The 19,793-nt window shown below is 34.8% G+C and overlaps 1 protein-coding gene and 1 non-coding gene across 4 annotated transcripts in view; both read right to left on the reverse strand.

Annotated features, from left to right (window-relative positions):
- Window positions 1-19,793, reverse strand: part of KPNA4 (karyopherin subunit alpha 4) — a 69,456-nt gene that overhangs the window by 15,836 nt on the left and 33,827 nt on the right. For all 3 annotated transcript variants that reach the window (XM_025425425.3, XM_049105794.1, XM_049105795.1), the window contains 7 exons: window positions 18,235-18,321; window positions 15,710-15,879; window positions 15,576-15,620; window positions 12,438-12,569; window positions 6,840-6,968; window positions 5,363-5,467; window positions 1,192-1,263 (listed from right to left, as the gene is read on the reverse strand). In XM_025425425.3, the coding sequence (XP_025281210.1) occupies window positions 1,192-1,263; window positions 5,363-5,467; window positions 6,840-6,968; window positions 12,438-12,569; window positions 15,576-15,620; window positions 15,710-15,879; window positions 18,235-18,321 (740 nt within the window). The remainder of the gene's footprint in view (window positions 1-1,191; window positions 1,264-5,362; window positions 5,468-6,839; window positions 6,969-12,437; window positions 12,570-15,575; window positions 15,621-15,709; window positions 15,880-18,234; window positions 18,322-19,793) is intronic.
- On the reverse strand, window positions 6,321-6,646 carry LOC112646032 (small Cajal body-specific RNA 7). The gene has a single exon (XR_003127444.1). It is a non-coding gene; the product is annotated as a small Cajal body-specific RNA 7 (non-coding RNA).

Below are 19,793 nucleotides of genomic sequence, written 5' to 3' on the forward strand. Positions count from 1 at the left end.
ATTATTTTACTATGAGATTCCTTCCTTTAATGTAATGTTTACTTTTCTTGAACTTCGGAAAAAACAAGTGATAATGAAGGAATCACTTAACCTCATGCAAAACATCTGCCATAAGGAATACTTTCTTCAAAGATGCTTTCCTCCCCTTTAAGATTAAGAAATTATGACATCTGTAGAGGCTGGATGATAAGGGAACCATTTTTTAAGGGAACCATTTTTTTAAGGGAACCATTGTTCAACATAATAGTATCCAATGTGAGAATGCTGTATCATTTAGAATCCTCAAATACCTGGCTACTTTCAATTCACTATTCAACTGGTTCTATAATATTTTCATAATATTTTTCTTTCATTTTTATATTTTGTTATATTGTCATTTCCATGTACTATATATTTATATTCTGCTCTCTATTCATATTTAAGTGGATTCATTGCTCACCATCAGTCTATAGCTTATTTGTGACAATTATCAGCTTATTGTTTATTAGCTCTAAATTCACTCTTTTTACCTTATCTGTGAAATTTACCTGGAATCTTTTATTTATTTTTATTTTTTTTAAGATTTTATTTATTTATCCGTGAGTGACAGAGAGAGAGAGAGAGAGAGAGAGAGAGAGAGGGAGGGAGAGAGAGGGGCAGAGACACAGGCAGAGGGAGAAGCAGGCTCCATGCAGGGAGCTTGACGCGGAACTCGATCCCAGGACCCCAGGATCAGGCCCTGGGCTGAAGGTGGCGCTAAACCACTGAGCCACCAGGGCTGCTCTAGTTCCAGCCTTTTGGTTTACATTAGTTCCTTGCTTTGTTTGCTGCTGGTAAATTTTTGTTGTTTATGTTCATTTGTTATGAGAATCTGTGATGTTGTTTCATTCTATTAAGCTAAAAAGTCCTGTTTTTTTCCCTAATACTGTTAAAAACCAAATATATTTTGACTACATATGTTTTGATCTTACCATGGATTAGAAAATTTTTGTAGGCCAAGATGGTATAAAGAGAACACTTCTCATCTATGAAATGTAACCTAAGAAGTCAAGGTAACACTTTTATATGGGGGGGCGGGGCGGGAATCACAGAATGCCTATTATCTTGCTATTATTTTAAATTATGATTTAACTGAAATCTAAATCTTAGAATTTAGAATTTTTATGTATGTTATTTTACCAGTTCTGAGAAATAAGTAAGAGTTGAACTTACTTGATCTTTCCTCCCACTAATTGTTAAGTTACTTATGGCCCAAGCAGCTTCTTTCTGGGTGCCAAAATCCCCCTGTAAAAGCAAAGAATACAAATTGCAACACAGTGTAAACAGGGGAAAAAATGCTGTCTGAAATGATTTTCAACTGCTTATTTTCCCAAGTTTTTTCTAACCTTTCTATGTGCATACATAATTTTTTACTTAAGGAAGGTTTCTGAATTCAATTTACCCTAAACAAATGTAGACTCCCCTTTGCAAACTCTCCTGGCAACAAAGTGACTTGGTATTACTGTTCAATTAAATCAGATTAAATGAAGTCAGTGATAAAATAAAAGTAGTCCAAAACCCAAAAAGGGGGTGGGGGAAGGAGAATGTACACTTCACTTTAATCAAAGAAATGTAACCTTTTAAACACAAAGTTTTAAAAATGTCCACCATTAATAAGATGATATAATAAAAACATCACCCTCCTATATTACCTTTCAAATATAAACTGAAAAAGTACACTTAAAATCATTTAAAATCATATATGATTTAGTAATTTATTTAGTAATACATTTAATAATCATGAGGTTCTCAAAGTAATATTTAATAATCATATGAGGTTCTCAAATAATCATATGAGAATCTTTAAGAATTTACCAAGAAAATAATTTAAAACAAAGTAATATTTTCTTTCCTTCTAGATATTATCGTAGTACTACATACTAGTCAAAAAGTAAAAGCAAGTAGAATTCTCAGCAGTGGAATAAATGACTAATTATGATGAATCTGCTGAATGGAATAATAACCAGTTGTTAAATACAAATTAGACTAGTAACCTGGGAAAATGCTTATAATTAAGAAAAAACTTATATGAGGAATAAAAATCAATATTGCAGTGTGATATCTATTTTTATATATCAGACTGATACAATGTAAATATCTATCAGTGAGACTGGCAGGATTGTAAAATGGTACAATCCTTATGGAGGGAGATGGTATTATACGGCTAAATTTACATAAAGTCTATCTGCACATCCAATAATCCCAAATATAAACTGGTAAAATATTGAAAATATGCACCTTGAAAATAAGGTGCATATTTTTTTTTACTTGGAGACCATATAGTGCTTTATATAAACAAAAACCCTAAACAAACAAAAAATACTAAAGTAATTCCCCCATATAATAAATAACCCAACTGTGTATCAAGTTGGTGACTTAACCACACATACAAAAATTATGTATTACTATCCTCAAAGAAATCTTAAAAGTGGAGTAGTCATATTTAATGGCAATGTCAGCTTGCTATTTTGATAAATTTTGTATCTCAATATATATTGTAATCTTTTTAGAAAGATTTCCAGCATAAAAGATGAAAATATAAAATCTAAGAGAATATAAAAAGTTTATCCTAAATACCCAGTAGTATCTGACAGTTTCTTTTCACTCATGATTTTTTAAATTAATTATTTTTCATGATTTGTTTCTTACGAATTTTCATGTTCATGAAATTACTATATATTTTCTTTTTTTTTTTTTTTTTTTTTTTTAAAGTAGGCTCCATGCCCAATGTTGGGCTTAAGCTCATGACCCTGAGGATCAAAAGTCACATGCTCTACTGACCAAGCCAGTCAGGTACCCCTATTTTCTATTTTCTAAAAACAAAGAAAACCATACACATTATCACCCATTTTGTTCACTCAGACCTAGAAACAGTGACAACCTTGTAGCAATCATCTTTCTTAGGACCTGAACTATAATTATAATTCTTAAATACCATCTGCTACCTAAAAAGGACATCATAGAGTATAGGTCAGAAAATAGAGAAAATATGCTTAAGAATTGTGTCATATTCAACAAGTAGGAAGTTCTGAAAAACTATTGGGGTGATGTAAAAAAGACACAGACACTAAGTTTAAGAGATTCCCATTTGTTAGGGACAATCTGAGTGTTAGAAAAAATAACTACAATGGACTAAAACTTATAATAAAAAATACACAAAATCCATAATTTCCTAATGACTTTAAAAACTCCACCCTAGTATTCTTTTGAGGTTGCTAGGGAACCATGTTATTCTAAAAACAGAGATAATGGAACACCTGGGTGGCTCAGTCTATTAAACATATGACTTTTCATCTCAGCTCAGGTCTTGGTATCAGGGTTGTGAGTTCAAGCCCCATGTGGAGCCTACTTAAAACACACACACACATACCCCAAAACAACAAAAAACCACTACATGATAATGAGAATTTATCTTGCCTTTTTTATATGAACCATATTTCAGAGTAAACCAATAGCTGATAACGAAAAAAACTTTTCACTGAAAAATCAGTTAATAACATAAAGAATGACAGAAGGGCACTGAGGTGGGCACTTGACGGGATGAGCACTGGGTGTTATTTTATATGTTGGCAAATTGAACACCAATAAAAAATAAATTTATTAAAAAAAAAAATCACACACACACCAAAAAAAAAGAATGACAGAATCAGAAAGTCAGCATTTTGCAGTTCCTGGTAAAATAAGGGATCCATTCAATGATCGCTAATGACTACCTGAAAACTAGTAGGCAAAGACTGATGGATAGGTTTATTTTTTTTAATATTTTATTTTAATTTTTATTTATCTATGATAGTCACACACACACACACACACACACACACACACACACACACACAGAGGCAGAGACATAGGCAGAAGGAGAAGCAGGCTCCATGCACCGGGAGCCCGACGTGGGATTCGATCCCGGGTCTCCAGGATCGCGCCCTGGGCCAAAGGCAGGTGCCAAACCGCTGCGCCACCCAGGGATCCCGATGGATAGGTTTATAACAATCAATTGATGTAGGCTCATAATACCTGAGAGCTCATTCTTCAATCTGTACAGGACAGATGTAGGACATCTGGAGATACAGGACAAACAGTATGTATCTTCTGATGTGAATCATCAGGAAATGTAGAGTAGTGTATTAAAAGCCTTGCTTAAAAAATTGAACCAGATCTACCAGTTTACAGGAAACTTAGTCTTTATTACCAGTTTGTAGAAAACATGGAGGGAAAGAAGACAAAGGTTTTATCTTCTCTTTAATGACAGGTCACCATTCAGAAAAACCCCTCTTTCTGCGATTGTGACATTTTATTTTTATTTTTTTTAAAAATATTTATTTATTCATGAGAGACACAGAGAGAGAGAGAGAGAGAGAGGGAGAGACACAGGCAGAGGGAGAAGCAGGCTCCATGCAGGGAGCCTGATGTAAGACTCGATCCCGGGACTCCAGGATCACGCCCTGGGCCAAAGGCAGGCGCTAAACCACTGAGCCTCCCAGGGATTCCCCCAATTGTGACATTTTAAATGGTCTCTTTCCCAAATGTTAATGTAAGCATAAGAGATGATACAGCATACGATTAAATAGCACACTTACTTGCTATCTGATTTTGGGCAATTTACTTGTCTATACCACAGTTTCTTTACCTGTCACAGGGGATAATTCTTAACCTCATGGAATTGCAGTATTATATGAAGTAATATACGTAGAATGATGAGAGCAATATATAAGCATTTATAATCAGCAGTATATGATCTTGAATATTATCATCATTAGTAATGTTTTTTAAAAACAATAATGTCTTTTTTTTAAAAGATTTTATTTATTTATTCATGAGCGACACATAGAGAGAGAGAGAGAGAGAGAGAGAGAGATGCAAAGACACAGGCAGAGGGAGAAGCAGGCTCCATGCAGGGAGCCTGACGTGGGACTCGATCCCGAGTCTCCAGGATCACACTCTGGGCTACAGGCAGCGCTAAACCGCTGCACCATATAATGTATTATAATAATGTATTATTAATGCCCTAATAAGTATTTTTAATAAATACCAAGAAAATGGTAGTATTAGTAAAGGAATGATACCGAAGAAGAGTCAGGAGTTCCTGAATGTATTTTTAATAAATACCAGGAAAATGGTAGTATTAGTAAAGGAATGATACCGAAGAAGAGTCAGGAGTTCCTGAAAAGAAATGTGTTTTTATATTTAAAAACTGCTATTTTTAAAGTTTTTACTTTAATATTACTTTACCATACTATACATGCTACTGTATAGATTCTAATTAAACAGAGGCATATATTCACATAATTTGTTAAAATTTAAATCCTTTTCCTCTTACTCAGATACATATAAGATGTTTTCTTACCTTATCCAAAAGATGTATTATCATTGGTACAAGATTGGCATCAATTACTGCTTGAACCTGCTGCTGATTTCCTGCGGTGATGTTAGAGAGGAACCACACTGCTTCCTGCAGAACAAGACCCCTTCAATATTTCTCATTAAAATTTAAAATCTGCATCTGAACTAAATTCACTACATTTGTTACAATGTCCAAATGCTTTTTTATTATGGAATGAGTTCCAAAATAAAAATTTCAGGAATCTCAACTCATCTACCCTCCCCATCTTCCACATTTTCTTTGAACAAATTGTTAACGGCCCTAATTCAAGTCATAATGAGCTGACCCTTCTGAAGAATTCTTGAAAGCAATGTTTCCAAACAGAAGACTCAAAAGAAGTTTGTCTAAACAAAATACTAAGGTATCCATGAGCTCCAATACAGATACAAATCCTAAAACTACTGTAAATGAGATTCAGCCTCCCCCTCACATAATGTGCTTTTTTCTCTATTCTACTGTGACCAAGAATGCTAGCCAAATTGGCAAATCTCAATTATCCATAATAATGGAGACGTGAAAATTGAAACAGTGGTTTTATAAGTATACTTATTTGTATGTCATTCACTGCACCATTTTTCTTAAGAGCTAACATAGAACCAGATGTTTGATTGCTTCATTGGTCTACCTTAATGATCTTTTTATGATACCCTTTACATTTTAGTGGTGCTTGCTGCTTCTGCCAAGATAATGGTAGTCAAGTGTTTCACAAGCTTCACTGATAATAAATGCACACTGAGACCAGTTAGCACAAAATAAGACAAAATATGTACCTCATATCCTATGTAGGTTATCACTGTAATTTACCAGACATAATAAATTTATAATATTAATCAATACAAAGGGAAACATTTTCTCTAAAAAAATTAGTAAACAAATTTTATTCCCAAAGCTATTAGTATTAGCTAGTATGAAGTGGGCTCTTTTGGATCAGATCACAGGACCATGTTTAATGAACCTGTTAGAGATTTTAGGGTGCTAGGCTACTTAGGTGAGCTGTTCTTGGGTTATAATCATCGGCAACGTTGTAATCAACAACCCGTGTATTTCTACAACAGCCTCAGATGCACTCCAATATCAGCATCACCAGTCAGTGCCCCCTTCAATAGCCTCCATGAGCACACAAACACAAACACACACACATTCTATTAAGTATCTATAAAATATTAAGCTTAATTACTTAACTCACATGTTAAAATTTTCCAATCACACAACACTCAACACCCAATTATCTCTATTTCATCATTTCCAAGAGAGCCAAAATTGCAATGTTTACAACTAGTTTTATATACAGAAAATCATATAAATCCATGTTTAAAAGAACAGAGTATTCTAAATGATGATTTATCTTAAAAATCATTATAGACACTTATGAATCTTAAATTTTACAAATGAAAACTGCTGATATTTTGTGTGTTATTACCTAGTATTTAAAAATACTTACTTTATTAATTTTCTCTTTGGGATGTGTCAGAAGTGCTGGGAAGTGTGAAAGAGCATCACAGTTCAAAACTACTTGTGTTTGCTCATCAGTTCCAGTAACAATGTTGCCCACAGCTCGAAGTGCAGCAGTCTGAAACAAAGATTTAATAAGATGTTGTTCTATTATGAAAGATACACTCTTTTATTCATGCCAACCTACTCTTTTTTACCAAGCTGTGTCTGATACTGAACAGAGAAGTGAATAGGAAAGGCTTATGGAGCTAATATTATTGTAGAAAATAGTCAATAAACAAATAAGGATAATTTTAGATAGTAATTTGGGCCATAAAGACAATAAGACACTACTTCAGATTTTTGATTCAGTGTTTCAATAAATTACAAACCAAAACAGTGTTCTGAAGTTTTTCTTGCTTAGTATGACATTTATGAATTTGAGTTATCAATTATTTTTAATAGTTGTATTAGGTCATTTTCTTCATGTTTAAGTTTTCTGGGGGGCTAATTTTAACATTTACAAGACAAATGACTCATTTTCCCCCCTCAATTGAGATATAATTTATAGAACATAAAATTCACCCTTTCAAAGTGTAGAATTCGGTGGGTTCTTATATATTCAAAGTTGTGCAACCATAACTAATAAATAATTCCAGAATATTTTTATCACTTCAAAAAGGAGTATCTGTACCCATCAGTAGACGCTCCCATTTTCCTCATCCCCAGGGAGAAGGTGGTGATTCCTGACAGCTACTGTGCCTGAGATGTCTCTGTGGATTTGCCTATTCCAGACATTTCATATAATTGGAATCTGACAGCAGGTGGCCTTTTTTGTCTGGCTTCCTTCACTTAAAATAATGCTTTCAAAGTCCATTCATATTGTAGCATGTATTGATACTTCATTCCTTTTCATGGACAAATAATATTCTACTTGTATTTTTTATTTTACTCTTCAGTTGTTGATAAATATTTGATTTTCACTGGGTATTATAAATAACAGTGCCATAAACATTTGTGTGCAAGTTTTGGGTGAACATGTGTTTTCAATTCTCTTGGGTGGGTGTACACGTGTACACACACACACACACACACACACACACACACACACACCTGGGAGTGGAAAATGCTGTGTTATACAGTAACTGTGTCTAACTTTTTGAGGTACCATCACACTGTATTCCAAAGAGGTTGTGTACCATTTTATAGGTATATAAGGATTACACTTTCTCTACATCCTTGCCAAAACTTGTTAATGTCTTTTTGATTATATCATCCCAGTGCATACAAAGTGGTATTTCATTGTAGCTTTGATTTGCATTTCCTTCATGACTAATAATGTTGGGCATGTGAGAACATGCTTATTGACCATTTGTATGTCTTCTCTGGATAACTGTATTTAAAAGTTTTGCCATTTTTTTTTCCTTTTTTATTAAGACCTTATTTATTCATTCATGAGAGACACAGAGAAAGAGAGAGGCAGAGACCCAGGCAGAAGGAGAAGTAGGCTCCATGCAGGGAGCCTGATGCGGGATTCGGTCTCGGGACTCCAGGATCAAGCCCTGGGCCGAAGGCAGGTGCTAAACTGCTGAGCCACCCAGGGATCCCCAGTTTTGCCAATTTTTAATGGGATTATTTGTCTTTTTATTGTTGAGTTTTAAGAGTTTTTTATGTATTTTGGATAGAAGTTCCTTTTCAGATATATGATTTGCAAATATTCCCTTCCATTCTGTGGGCTGTCTTCTCACTTTCTTGATGGTCTCCTTGGAAGCAGAGATTTTTAATTTTGGTGAAGTCCAATTTAATCTATTTTTCTCCTTGGTTGGTCATGCTTGTGGTATCATATCTAAAAAACTGCGGCCTAACCCATGGTCATGAAAATTTATGCTTATGTTTATTTCTAAGAGGTTTACACTTTTAGTTCTTTTTCCTTTTTTTTAAGATTTTTATTTATTTATTCATGAGATACAGAGAGAGAGAGAGAGGGAGAGGGAGAGGGAGAGAGAGGGGGAGGGAGGGAGGCAGGCAGACACACAGGCAGAGGGAGAAGCAGGCTCCACATAGGAAGCCCGATGTGGGACTCGATCTGGGGTCTCCAGGATCAGGCCTTGGGCTGAAGCTAAACCGCTGAGCCACCTGGGCTGCCCTACACTTTTAGTTCTTATATTTAGGTATCTTATCTATTCTGAGCTAATTTTTATATATAGGAGTCTAATTTCATTTGTTCACATGTTGATATTCAATAGTCTCAGCTCCATTTGTTGAATCACCATTTGTTGAAAATTCAGACTATTTTTTGTTAAATGAATTTTCTTAGCACCTTTGTTGAAAATAAATTGATCATAAATATATGGTTTATATCTGGACTCTTGATTGTATTTCACTGATTTATATATCTACTCTTATGCCAGTATCACAGTCTTGTTCACGCTTAGCTTTGCAGTTATGTTTTGAAAGCGAAGTCCCCAAACTTTTTTCTTTTTAAGCTTGTTTTGGCTATTTCTCGGACCCTTGTATTTCCATATGGATTTTAAGATTAGCTTAAGTTCCTACTAAAAAGAAACTGGGATTTTAACAGGAATTGCACTTAAAGATTTTGATTTGAGAGAGAGAGAGAGAGAGAGAGAGAGAGAGAAGCAAGCATATGAGCACGGGGAGGGGCAGAGGGAGAAGAAGTAGGTTCCCCACTGAGCAGGAAGCTCAGCTCTAGTTCCATCCCAGAACCCTGGATTATGACCTGAGCCAAAGACAGATGCTTACCGAACTGAGCCACCCATGCACCCCAACAGGAATTGCATTTAATCTGTAGGTAAATTTGAGGAGCACTGCCACCCTAACAACACTGCCTTCTAATCTATGAACATTGATGTTTTTCCATTTATTTAGGTCTTCTTTAATTTCTTTTAAAAATGTTTTATAGTGATCCAGCTTCTTTAACAAGTAAATTTAAAAGAAAAAAGAAAATTGTAGAGTAACAGAAACATATAAATAAAGCTACCAAATATATGTGTCAATCTTGTTTGGAAACTGATTTGGTCAATATATGAATCAACCAGTAAAATTTGGATACTGACTGGATTTTAATATTAAGATTAAAAAAATATTCTAACTGTACTGTGATTATGTGAAAACAGAGTATTTTTTAAGAGAAGCTGGATGAAATTATATGCTATCTGGGATGTGTCAAAATAATTTGTGGGGAGGGAATGAGTAGGGATATAGAGGAAACCTACATGGAAGTTCATTACAACTATTTTCTTCTCCTAAATTATGGAGTCAAAGTTGAAAAAAATTTAAAAACCTCTATTAGTTATCATGTAAAGTACAAAGTATTGAGAGCTGCTAAAGAAAAATTCCAGCCCTATTTCTGAATGAAGTCCAATGTTAAAACTAAAGATGCATTCTGAAAAAAACAAAACAAAAAACCATATACCCATACCAAGACATAAATACTACACTTAGGAAATGCAAACTTGGGCAGCCTGGGTGGCTCGGCGGTTTAGCGCCGCCTTCAGCCCAGGGCCTGATCCTGGAGACCCAGGATCGAGTCCCATGTCAGGCTTCCTGCACGGAGCCCGCTTCTTTCTCCCTCTGCCTGTGTTTCTGCCTCTGTGTGTCTCCCATGAATAAGTAAATAAAATCTTTAAAAAAAAAGAAGAAATGCAAACTTACGGATAAATATCTAGTATGAATTATTTTATTTTAAAAAAGTTTTTTTTTTAAGTAATCTCTACATAAAACATGGGGCTCAAACTTACTATCCTGAGATCAAGAGTTGTGTGCTTCTCTGACTAAACTAGCTAGGTGCCCCTAGTCAAATACCTCTACATGGCAAATTATTCTATTTGTGAATTCAGCTAAGTGTTCCCTCCTTCCTTAAATTGCCTTAAATTTTAAGGTTTGTGTTCTCCATTCTAACTGCACATGAGTATCATCTGAAGAGCTTTTTAATGCTCAGGTTTCTAGGAAATATCCCAGATTTACTAAAACAGAATCTCTAGGGATCAAGCAATGGAAATTTTTTTTTTCTTTAAGCTTCACAGTTGATTTTAATATCCACCAGGGTTAATAGCGAATCAGATGAACAGTTTTCCTTAAGCTATTATTGAATAGACTATAAGCCATCATATGGTTAAAGCATACTATTTACCTCAGAAGGATAGAAAGAACATGCTGTATCTCCCTTTATCACCACAGTTGACAGTTACTGCTTCTAATATTTGTGTGAACTTTTCAACCTCTTTTTTTGACTCTATCTAGATGGAAGTTTGGGATAAATATTTATGTGGAAGGATTTAAAAATAATAGAAGGATAAAACAAAGTTTTAGCAAGATTTTATTTACTTATAAAAGAAATTATTTATTTGAGAGTGTGGCAGGAGGAGCAGAGAGGGGAGGTAGAGGGACAAGCACTCCCCACTGAGCCCACCTTGAGGCTAGATCCCAGGACTCCAAGATCTTGACCTGAGCTGAAGTCAGATGCTTAATGGAGCCACCCAGTTGCTCCATTAAAAAAAAAAAAGATTTTAAATAACTAAAAGGAAACAATTTAGGAAGGCCCTAAGCAGCATATTTCAGTATAAAGCCTTTATCACAGTGCCAATGAAACTAAGCATTAACTAAGCTTGTGTGGTGCAGCATGGAGAGCTAAAAAAAGGGGCGGGGGATGGGGGGGAGAAGAGTAGGAAAAATGAAGAAAAATAAGAAGAGAAAAAAAAATCAGTACTTGTTTCAGATGACACTCAAGTTACCATATGAATTTCCTAGGTCTACCTTAGAAGTCAATAACTTAAAAAGGAGATGCCTTGGGATGGGATTTTGGTGAGGTATGGGGAAAGAGAGGGGGAGGGAGAATGGTTCTTATTGACCGGTAGTGATCTTACTTCATTTTCTTCTCCATCTTTAAAATGGGTATATAATATCTCACTCTTTTCAACAAAGGTATGTTTTTATTTCAAAAAGGTATATGTGTCCCTATGTTTACTGTAGCATTACTTATAATAGCTGTGGTATGAAAAACCCAAGTGTCCACTGATAGATGAATGGATAAAAGCATGGTGTGTGTGTCATAAAGAGAAAGAGATCTTGCCATGTACAACCACATGGACGGACCTAAAGAGTATTATGCTAAGTGAAGTAAGTCAAAGAAAGACAAATACCATATGATTTCACTCATATGCAGAATCTAAAAAACAAAATGAACAAACAAAAAGCAGAAAGAGATCCATCAATATAGGCAACAAATTGATGGTTGCCAGAGAGGAGGGACGTGGAGGGATGGGGAAAATGGGTGAAAGGGGTCAAGAGATACAGACTTCCAGTAATTTGATGAGTAAGTCATGGGATACACAGTATAGCATAGGGAATATAATCAGTGGTATTGTAATAGCATTATATTGTGGTGAACATAGTACAACTTATAGAGAAGCTGAATCATTATGTTGTGTGTCAAATGTACATCAATAAAGAAAAAAATATTTAAAAAAAGATGTGATATTAGGCTAGAAATATACTTTGAACTAATGAAATTGTCCATTTTTGAATGCCATGCTTAAAGCAAATTAGTGATAAACAAAATACCTCGTATCATTATCAACAACAAACTCACCTGAACTTTAACTTCCTGGTGGCTGAGCAGAGGAACCAAGTGAGGGACTATTCCAGAGTCTATTACCATCTGTATCTGTTCATTGCCAGCATCAGTAAGGTAAGAGAGGGCCCAGACTGTATCTACCAATATCTAATGGATAAAATGAAAATTCACTTTAATAATTCTTAACCATACAGACTAACCTATGATTATTCCACTACAGTTTTTCCTTTTTTGTCTCATCTCAATTCACTGAAATCTTAATCGTCTCTATTATATTAAACATCATCATCTATCTATGAATGTCTGAATGAAGTATGTGCATCCTTTAGCCATACTGAGGATGATTTGGTTAATTATGATCCCGAGCACAGGTTAATATCCTTTTTTCTTCTTTTTTTTAGTATCTAGTCTTAATTCACTAAGATAGACACTACACCACACATGAAATAGGAGAAAAAGACATTCTTTCCCAAATGGTCATACCAAGACATATGTCCAAAGACACTGAAGTAAATACATAAGCCCATGTGTATTCAGCATATGGAGTGACTCAGAACCTCTGGGCTAGATGTATATATTCAAGTTGTTTTCTAGTGGTGTCATGTAGATATGTCTAAAGCCAGTTATTTCAGTATTAGGAGCATAGTACTTTTCATCTTTTCCAACCAGTTTGCTTTGCCTTATTAAAACTGCAGGCAACTTCTCATAGTGGAAGTGTCTTACAGCTGCAGATCAAGACATTACAAGCAACCATAGGACAATCTGTGTGATCTATAATCAAAAACATTCTAGTAAAAAAAAGAAAATGCATAATTTACAGCATCTGCCAAAACTACTTGTAAAAAAAAAAAAAAAAAACACCAACCCTCTGCAGTTAAATACTAAAAACTAAACTATAATTTTGAATAACTTTATTGTGAAGTTCAGCAGGCCATTGTGTTTCATCTTTCTTTAGTATTAAGTCCTAATTAGAAGTTATATCCAAAAGGAAGTATGACAACTGTGTAAAACTGCTGCATAAATAACAGAGTTATTGATAAAGACACAGGAATAATAATTGTGCCTGGAACTTTACTTCTGAAGCTTTTCTGGAATATTAACTATGTGCCAAAAGACAAGTCAGAAAGGTTTGAAATTGTTTAAATCCTAAACCAATGATATGTTTAAAACATCTGAGAATTTCTTGGAAGGAGAAAACAACACTTTGCTGTTGTTCCTTTCAAAAACTGGAGAAAGCTCTTTGGCTATTTTTAATGTAAAAAGACACCAAATGAAAGAATTCACACACATAAAATGGTATCAAAATATGTGAAAGAACTAAATTTCAACTTACAAACATAAGACTTTTTTCCAGAGTACCAACATATGCCAAAATTTGTCGATACAGGCAAAAAATTTCAAGTTACTTGTCTCCCTGAATGTACATAAAATCCAGATACAACTTATTTAAAAGGCCCAACACTAAACATCATGAATATGCTTACATCACAATCACAATTTAAAAAGACTTGACCTCATATATACTTCTTGTATTGAAGTTAATATTCTATAATAAATTTACTGATTATAACTACACTTGTAATTTCAGTGTTTCATATATGGTTTGTGGAAGCAGTTTTATTTACTTTTTTAGTTCTTTCATGGTCTGATTTAAGAATTTGCTGCTAAGTGTTTACATAAGAAGACTGTATTTTTAATAAACATATAGTAAACATGCTACTAAAGAACAATGAGACTGGCTTGAAAAATTCAAGATCTATTAAAAGCAAGAAAAATGGAGCTATCTAAATCTAAACTGGATTGGGGTAAATAGGTGGAAAGAACACAGTGTATCTCTGAATAAGATCAACCAAGATGTCTGGTTTTCTGGTAGAGGTATAAACTTTGAGATTAATCTTCCTTGGAACTCTTTTAAAAGTAAAATATTAAAATTTGTAACTTGAAATAACAAACTTGGCACTAAGGAGCCAAACTCAAAATGGCTATATATATGTATATAAAGATTCTAGACTATCAGGATCTAAAACAAAATTATCTTTAAAGCAAAGATCATGTTCATCTAATGAATTTTATACCCTATGTCACTGCTTGATGTAGTGTAATTCTAACTTTAATTTGTTCCATATGCTTTAAAGAGAACTTGGAAAAATGGAATTACCCTAGAAACTGAAAAGGAATGAAGCAACTTATCAAACACTGTTCATCACACTAAGCTGTTTTCAAAGAACCAGAGCTCCTCAATGTTGTATCCCTGTGATTTCCTTTACCCAACATATTCCTTGCTTTTCTAACACACTGAAGGCAAAGCTGGTTTTATAAGCAGTCAGTTTCCCACCTCATTCATACTTCCTAAGGTGCTTTTTCCCTTTGCCATTTGGGTTGGTGAGAATGAATAAGGTATATGTATTATGTTTAAAATTTAGTCTGCACTAGTTTTTTGTTCTTGTTTGGATATTTATGAGTTCTCTCTATATCATGTGAAACCACTATCAAAGTCACTGTAGATGGAAAAACATAGTAAAAATGAAATTAAAGAGTAACTGATGTACTTGGATTGGTGCATACATACAAATATAAACCCATACGTAAAGGCACAAATATTTCTTTTTATCTTTCAAAAAATGAAAATACTATTAAGCCTATGTAGTCTCTCAAACACTGGCTAGACCGTCAAAATAAGCTTTCATAGAAAGCTCTTGACCAGTCAAAGATATAATCTTAGTGAGAGAGATCACTAACTGGCAACTGTAGGAACTTTCAAAATGAGTTTTGATCTATCTTTCTTTTCTTTTTTCTTTTCTTTCTTTCTTTCTTTCTTTCTTTTTCTTTCTTTCTCTCTCTCTCTCTCTCTCACACATGCACAACCACAGAGGTAATTTTAAGAACTTTCAAAATGAATTCTTACTCCCCCAACTCTCCACATGACATTATTCAGGCCAAAATATAGTTAGGCTTGATTTCTTCAGTGTAAATTATATTTTATGATACAGGTAAACACAAAATAAATATAATAATAGCAAGCTATGTTATTAAAACTCTTGAAATGGAAAAATCTAATCGAGTACACAGAACATCATGTTCAGTAGAATATATTCTTCCCTGTGTCATAGGGGTGGCCCAGGACATACATATATACACATAAAAAATACTTACATTTACGTCTGTGTGATGAATTAAGACACAAAGAGCTGGAAGAATCTGGAGAAAGAAATATACAGATTCAGAAAACATATACATAATGGTATCTAGTTTATAGTTAAAAAACAAAACACGAAACACCTGTTTACCTCCTGAATGGTTTCCATTGGGGGTGGTGGATCTTTGTGGCGACATAAGTTGACCATAACCCAAGTAACATTTCTTAAGAATGTTATAGGAATAGACGGACTTATGAAGGAAAGTAAAGGTTTCACAACTCCAAGACTTATGACATAATCTCTACACTGTGGCCCATCACCTGTAGGAAGGAGTGATTCATTCAATAAAATACGTTGACAATAATCAATTCAGAAAACAAAGCACTGAGTTCGATAGGCTGCTTTCTGTATTTTAACTAGATATACTACTTAGGTTTATATACAAGTTTTAGACAACAATAACCAAGTTCTCATTTTAGGTCTTTAAGCCAAGAGAAGCAACATAAAGTACTAAGATTTTTTTGCACATCATTCCATGTCCATATTTATAAATTGTTCACCTACGATTTTATGCCATTCAAAATTAGGAGCCTAAGGATCCTTCAGAGTACCTGGTGGGCAGAAAACTGTTGCTTTTATTTTCTCTCTCAATGGTACTCTCAGTTTAACAACTTTCATGTAATAAAACACACACACACACACACACACACACACACCCCGAAATACTACTAGAAAAAAAAATGTTTGTAGAATTTATACTTGTGCTCCAATATCAGAGTACCAAAGTATTTTTTTTTTTAAGATTTTATTTATTTATTCATGAGAGACACAGAGAGAGAGAGAGACAAACAGACAGACACACAGGCAGAGAGAGAAGCAGGCTCCATGCAGGGAACCTGATGTGGGGCTCAATCCCAGGATTCCAGGATTACAACCTGGGCTGAAGGCAAGTGCCAAACCGCTGAGCCACCCAGGGATCCCTGAGTACCAAAAGTATTAACTACACATTTTAAAAAACTAGGTCCAAAATAGAATTTAAAAAAAAAAAGTGTCAAAAAAGGAGGGGATGAACCAATATCCCTAGAGCAGTGGTTCCCACAGTAATTTTGGGGCCCTATCTCAGATCTATTAAACAAACTGATCCAAAATTCTGGGTTTTAACAGGTTCTTTATATGATTCTGAAAACAGGCTAAAGTTTGAGAATTGTTGCCTTAGAGAACTGCCAAATATAACTTCTGTATCTATAACATCACTGTAATTTCTAGTTTTAAAGCCATGTTAAGTATTACATTCTCTAAGTGAAACCTCTTTTCCTTGCACTGTAATATTTGGAGACAAAATGCCTGTTCTTTTGGCATCCATGTATTCTAATTATTCTATAATGTCACTAGTTTAAAACCAAAGATCAAGATGCTGCATTAAGAGTTACAAATCTAAAATTTAGTATAAAAGCAAAGGGGTGAAGGAATCTGGATACACAAAAGATAGCATTGCTAGTAGGAATATACCATATAGGAAGAATAGTTTAATTTACAGAAACTTTCCCATTTTAAAAACTCTTTTAACTGTGGGACACTAATCATCCCCTGCATTCTATCTTGGCCCTTAGAGAGTAATATAGAAGAGGTACACGAGTGTAATATTGACTACTTCCATGCAAGAACAATAATCTGTGGCAAAAATACATTTTAATAGCAAGGGACATAACACAGTTCAGACTCCAGATTTTTCCATTCTCCATTCACTGGAGGATAGTTCTTCAAATTCTTGAGTCTGGGTAAAGTCCATCTCTAGTTTAAAAACATCTTGAGGGCAGCCCCGGTGCCACAGCAGTTTAGCGCCGCCTGCAGCCCAGGGCATGATCCTGGAGACCCTGGATTGAGTCCCACGTCAGGCTCTCTGCATGGAGCCTGCTTCTCCCTCTGCCTGTGTCTCTGCCTCTCTCTCTCTCTCTCTCTGCATCTCTATGAATAAATTAAAAAATCTTTAAAAAAAATCTTGAAATATCAGAATTGTCTTTAACTATTCTTCTTACAATTGCATCAGAGAAAACCTGAAAGGTAGGGTAATCACATGGTATTCAACATTTAATGACACCGTCTATAAGCTACAAGCACCTCCTGTATGATGATGATGACCTCATGATGATAATGGATAGTATTCTCTATTTTACTGTACTAAAATCCAAAAAGATATTAAAATTTTCAATTAAGACTCTTTTTAGAATTGCCATTGTGGAGAAAAATTGTTGGTTTTACAATGTGTATCCTCCTTTTCTCTAACTAGTTTCTATGACAATGGAGAGTATTAGGGAATAAAATGGACCCATCAACATAATAAAGAAAGGAGAGGAGATCTATATCACATATATATTTTATAATTACTCAAATTACTATAAAGAGTTAACTATATACTAAAAAAAAGAGCTGACTATATACAAAAAGATATTATGGTATCATAAGCAACAAAAATGTTCATTCTGTTTACTACAGGTTTATACTTAAAACAGCTATAATTTCTGTAAATTATTTCACAAAAACCAGTACTGAAAAAGACAAACTATTTTTCCTTTTCAACTACTAGTCATTTTTATTATACAGTAAATAATATATGTAAATGATACAGTATATGATAACAATAATTGTTGGATTAGCATTACAAGTTTTATACAAACCTATGATATTTCCCAGTGCCCATACTGCTTGCTCACAGACATTTTGATGGGGTGAATGTAAAAGCCTCAGGAAAAGTGGCACAGCATCTGAAGTAGGAAAACATAAATTAGCATTTAACTTTAAAGATAGGACTAAGTCAATTACATCTCAATAATATTGGGGGAAAAAAAAGGTTGAAGATACCACACTCTAAACCAAAAATCAATCTTTTTTTGCTGAAACCTAAAAAACCTATCAAAAATATATTTAAAAAATATATTTATTTATTTTCACTAGAAAAACAGTAGCAGGAAATTTTTTATTAGCAAACCACTTATTCAGCATCAAAATGACAATTTTAACATACAAATATCAAATCAAGCTGGTAAATTTTATTATTTTTAAAGTTATTTATTTATTCATGAGAGACACACACAGAGAGAGAGACAGAAACACAGGCAGGGTCCCCACAGAGAGAAGCAGGGTCCCTGCAGGGAGCCCAATGTGGGACTCGATCCCAGAACCCTGGGATCACAACCTGAGCCAAAGGCAGACACTCAACCACTGAGCCACCCAGGTGTCCCAAGCTGGTCAATTGTCATTCACAATTAAAGCTGAATAAAATTCCGAATTAAAAATCAATTCCTAAAAGCAAATAAATAAATAGATTAATTCATTCATTCCTTATAGATTCAAGCATTATTCTCAAATTTAGAGGGAAAAAAAAGGACTCCAACTCCAATTGTTGAAGTAACTTTTGAATATAGAAATTTAAAGTAGGGATCCCTGGGTGGTGCAGTGGTTTGGCGCCTGCCTTTGGCCCAGGGTGCGATCCTGGAGACCCAGGATCGAATCCCACATCGGGCTCCCAGTGCATGGAGCCTGCTTCTCCCTCTGCCTATGTCTCTCTCTCTCTCTCTCTCTCTCTCTGTGACTATCATAAATAAATAAAAATTAAAAAAAAAAAAGAAATTTAAAGTAAAAGGAGGATGCAGTTCAAGATGGTGGCTGACCTCACCTTCTACCACGGACACACTGATTTGAAGCTATATATACAATAAATGCTTTTCTATACAACTAGCTGAATAGTTCCTCCACAACAAAGGATAAAAAGGTCACACAAGACGGACAGCAGAGACAGACACTACAGTCCTAACAAAGCCAGGTCCCACAACCTAGCAGTGACCCACAAGCAGGAGGGATTTCATAAATATGGGGCATATCCCTGAGGAGGAGTCAGAGCCCCCAGTCAAAACCCCAAACCCTTGGGACTACAGAATAAGCTCTCAAAATGTCTAGTTTTGAAAACCAACAGGGCTAATGTCCAAGAGACCCAAAGGGGTGTAGGAAACTAGGACTATGCTCTTAGAGATTACTTGCCCACATGCATCAGGATCCAGCACAAAAGCCATAGGCTGAAAAGTGCCTAGAACATATATAAAGAAGATTTTTTTTTTTTAAGATTTATTTATTCATGGGAGACACACAAAGAGAGAGAGGCAGAGACACAGGCAGAGGGAGAAGCAGGCTCCATGCAGGGAGCCTGACGTGGAACTCGATCCCGGGTCTCCAGGATCAG

The sequence above is a fragment of the Canis lupus genome, chromosome 34, assembly GCF_003254725.2.
Source record: "Canis lupus dingo isolate Sandy chromosome 34, ASM325472v2, whole genome shotgun sequence".
NCBI lineage: Eukaryota > Metazoa > Chordata > Mammalia > Carnivora > Canidae > Canis > Canis lupus.